Source organism: Hydra vulgaris, chromosome 03 (assembly GCF_038396675.1).
Source record: "Hydra vulgaris chromosome 03, alternate assembly HydraT2T_AEP".
Classification (NCBI taxonomy): domain Eukaryota; kingdom Metazoa; phylum Cnidaria; class Hydrozoa; order Anthoathecata; family Hydridae; genus Hydra; species Hydra vulgaris.
This window is the reverse complement of record NC_088922.1, coordinates 13297739-13302106: the sequence shown is the minus strand read 5'-3', so window position 1 is coordinate 13302106 and position 4368 is coordinate 13297739. Positions and strand designations below refer to the sequence as shown.

General features: G+C 33.2%; 2 protein-coding genes across 2 annotated transcripts; one reads left to right on the top strand and one right to left on the bottom strand.

Annotated features, from left to right (window-relative positions):
* Positions 1–588: 588 nt before the first annotated feature.
* Positions 589–1254, bottom strand: LOC136078482 (protein GVQW3-like). The gene has a single exon (XM_065794256.1). It carries the CDS (start codon positions 1252–1254, stop codon positions 589–591), a length of 666 nt encoding a protein of 221 aa, XP_065650328.1.
* Positions 1255–2436: 1182 nt separating this feature from the next.
* LOC136078481 (tigger transposable element-derived protein 4-like) lies at positions 2437–4029 on the top strand. The gene has a single exon (XM_065794255.1). The coding sequence runs from the start codon at positions 2437–2439 to the stop codon at positions 4027–4029; it is 1593 nt and encodes a 530-aa protein (XP_065650327.1).
* Positions 4030–4368: the final 339 nt, after the last annotated feature.

Here is a 4368-nt window from a genome sequence, read left to right as displayed (position 1 = left end):
GATCACCTTTTGAGTGATCAAAGTCCACTTTCTTCCGCCAATCATACACACAAAAACATTTATAACTTTTATAGAGATGAATTTCTGTTGGTAATATTCTTTTTTTTTTAAAAAAAAAAAAAAAAAGCACGCATACTACTGTGATCAAAAAGTAACGTGAATTTTTTTATTAAATGAAAAATCTTTATTTATTCTTCCAAATCTGTACCGTCCCCCTCAAAATAATCCCCCCCCCGGCCCCAATGCACTTTTGCCAACGTTTTTTCCAGTCTTCGAAGCATGCCGAAAAGTCCTCGGTAGGACTAGCCTTCAATGCGCGTGCTGATTCACGTTGGATCTCTTCAATGCACTCAAAACGATTTCCCCGGAGTGGTCTCTTGAGCTTTGGGAACAGCCAGAAGTCACACGGTGCTAAGTCGGGCGAATACGGTGGTTGTGGAGCAACATGGGTAGAGTTTTTGGCGAAAAACTCACGAAGAACCAGTGCTGTGTGCGAAGGCGCATTATCGTGGTGCAAAATCCAAGAGTTATTGGCCCATAATTCCGGTCTCTTTTTGCGAATAGCTTCACGCAAACGTCGCATAACGCTTAAATAATATTCCTTGTTGACAGTTTGGCCAGTTGGAAGAAATTCGTAGTGCACGACACCAGAATAATCAAAGAAACAGTCAACATGACCTTGATTTTCGAGCGACTTTGACGTGGTTGCTTCGGTCTCGGCTCGCCTTTTTCACGGTATTCACTCGATTGGTCGGTTGTTTCAGGGTCGTATGCGTAGACCCAAGTCTCATCGCCAGTAATAATTTGTTTGTAGACGTCTTGATAGTCAGAAAGCATTGCTTCACACGTTTTAACGCGACGCTCTTTTTCAAAGAAATTGAGAAATTTCGGCACCAAACGTGATTTGAGTCTTCTGAGGCCCAAATAATCCTTCAAAATCGCTTGCACCGACCCAAATGATATTCCAACCATGTCAATAAGGTCTCGAATGGTTAACCGACGATTTGCAAGCACCAATTCTTTGATTTTGTTGATGTGGCGATCATCAATCGAAGTCGATGGTCGTCCGGAGCGTTCCAAGTCATCAACACGTTCTCGGCCTTCTTTGAAGTCTTTGTACCACTTGTAAACATTTTTTTGAGACATAGTCTCTTCAGCGAAGGCCTTTTGCAACATTCGATACGTTTCAGCAGCAGAAATATCATTCCGCAAACAAAATTTAATAGCACTTCTTTGCTCAACAAAATTAGACATCGTGAAAATCCCCGAATGCACTTTTGGTACTTCAGAAACAAGCGTAAACAAAAAAAAATAATTATGAGTTTGACATGTAATTTGGCGCAAATGTTAATGACATTCCTACCAACTAAAAAATAAAAAAGATTGGACGATTCGAATAAGGCGGGAAGTTTAAATTAAAAATTCACCTTACTTTTTTATCACAGTAGTATACTTATAGGCAGAAAAGCTAGTAATTGGAAATTTTACCGCAAAAAACTTGAAAATATATAGTAGTTCTATAACGCAATTTTAACAGAATTTTTTTACGTGAATTGTAAGAAGAAATTGTTAACAATAAAAAAATACATAAATAAGAAAATAAAACTATAAACGTATGATATCATAATGAGTATAGACTTAAGCTTTGGGTTATTTTCTTCAAAAAAAATGAAAGGCTTCCCAATAATCCAACTTTCATAAGATAAAGCATTAATTTTTAAAAGTGTTCATATAAATTAGGGGAGATGGGGGCGCATTGATCGCCGGGGCAGTATGATCTTTTGGCTTTTACTCGTTCATTTTTGCCTTACTAGAAGTGAGGTTGCAATTTAATTAACCATTATGCTTCCCTAATTGATTATTCGTAATATTTTTTCATAAGGTTATCAGCGTCGAAAAAAATAAAGAAAATATTGTTTTTCGTCATAAAAAGTGATTTTTTTAAATCGTACGATAATTCAAATATATTTTTATTTAGATGTCTGTATGGGTTAACAACAATTTTATTTTAAATTTGTAAGTGTTGGGTGTATAATATAATATATAATTTTTATTTGGCTGCAATTTATACAGTAGATATTGCTATCAATATGTTACCTATACCTATTGGGGTACATTGATCTTTGACTATGCGGGGCCCATTGATCGGAGGATCAAAGTGCCCCATAGAAGACGAAGTGCCCCATGTTTTTGTTTATAAGCAATACAGTTAAACGTATGGAATTGTATTTATAATTTAAAAAAAAACTATATATAAACAAACAATAGCTTTTAGCATTTCATTTTTTAAATCTACTTATGTTATAAGCTAGTAATAATAATACTATTATTTTATAATATCAAAAGAATAATATTTAACATAATATTATTATGTTAAATATTAGCATTTATTAAAAACATTTGTTTTTATTGATATATTTTTTTACAGATCTTAAAATGGTTAGAAATAGAATTAAAAAAACAAATAAAGTTGCTATACCAAGTGAAACAATGAAAGTAGCTGTTAATAAAGTTTTAGAAGGAACACAACTGAATGTTGTAGCACGTCAGTTTAACACAGATAGAATGACTTTAAAAAGATATTGTCGTAAAAAGAGGCTTAATCCAAATGAAGCTTTCAAGCCTAACTACAACAATAGACAAGTTTTTACAGCAGAAGATGAAAAAAGTTTATCAAGTTATTTACTAATTGCATCAAAAATGAACTATGGCCTTTCAACTTGGTCAACGCGATTATTGGCATATGAATTTGCTTTAAAAAACAATAAGATATGCCCATCATCATGGATCAAAAATAAAATTGCAGGCATTGATTGGTTGCAAGGTTTTATGAAAAGACAATCAGAGTTGTCTCTACGAACACCTGAAGCAACGAGCTTCGCTCGATCAACAGCTTTTAACAAACACACTGTAAGAGAGTTTTTTCAAAATCTTAAAACGGTAAGAAATCGATATAAATATAATCCTAACTGTATATATAATGTTGATGAAACTGGTTTAACAACCGTTCAAAAGCCGGTAAAGGTTTTAGCTGGTAGAGGAAGCAAACAAGTTGGAAGAATCACATCTGCAGAACGAGGAACATTGGTAACTGCATGTTGTGCCTCTAATGCTATTGGAAATTCCATTCCTCCATTATTTATTTTTCCTAGGGTAAAGTTTCATGATTACATGATTAAGGAAGGACCTCCTGGATGTGTGGGATTTGCAAATCCTTCTGGTTGGATGAACTCAGAAATTTTCATAGAATGGATTAAACATTTTGTTAAATATTCAAACTGTTCTCAGGAATCTCCAGTTTTGTCACTTCTCGACAGTCATGAAAGTCATATTTCTGTTAAAGGCTTGGAGCTTGCAATTCAACACGGAATTACAATGATAAGTTTTCCTCCCCATTGCAGCCATAAATTGCGGCCATTAGATAGAACTGTTTTTGGACCATTGAAAAGGTTTTACAATTCTGCATGTGATAATTGGATGGTTTCAAACCCAAGACCAATGACCATTTATGATATTGTTTCAATAGTTCGAGAACCGTATACAAAAGCTTTCTCACCATCTAATATACAGACAGGATTTAGAGTAGCTGGCATTGAGTCATTCAATTCTGAAATTTTCAAAGATGACGAATATTTACCATCATCAGTTACAGATAGAGCTGCTCCAGATACAGTTACTATCACTCCTGTCAACAACATGGAATCTGAAATGATACCAGCACATGTTAATCACATAGAGTCTGAAATAACTATAGTAAATATTGAAACAAGTATTTTAAACAAAGTGTCAACAAGTGTTGCTTCTATAATCTCACCTGAGGTTTTAAAACCTTACCCAAAAGCATCTGCCAGAAAAAAAAATGTTAAAAGTAGGCAGTTAAAAACAAGGATCTTGACTGATACTCCTGTCAGAAATGAAATTCGTTTGTCAAAAGAAAAGAAAATTTTGAAGCAAACCAAAAATCAACAAAAAGTCTCCACCAAAGATAAGAAAGAAACTAAGAATTACTTGCTTAGGAATAAAAAATAATGTAAACCAAAAGCTGCTTCACAACTTGACTTTCACAAATGATGAAATATTCTTAATCAAAATATTGTACTTTTAACAAGTTTTGTAAACTTAAAAGTTGTATTCTTATTTCAGTCTTTATATTTCAGTTCTTATAAATTTCAAGTTGTTGTAAAGTTTTAAACGTATATAAAGCGGGTAGCTTATAGCTGCTGTGATTTATACATTTTTTAATTAAAAATTAGACTAGTGGGTTTAACTGCTATATTTAAAAAATAATTAAAAAATTTAGATGTATTATATGTTATACAATATTACCCTTTGACTAAATTATTTACAAGATTTAGTTATAGAAGTGTT

Excerpts from the sequence above, each read along its gene's own strand:
- LOC136078481 (XM_065794255.1), top strand. The coding sequence starts at position 2,437 with ATGGTTAGAAATAGAATTAAAAAAACAAATAAAGTTGCTATACCAAGT.
- LOC136078482 (XM_065794256.1), bottom strand. The coding sequence starts at position 1,254 with ATGTCTAATTTTGTTGAGCAAAGAAGTGCTATTAAATTTTGTTTGCGG.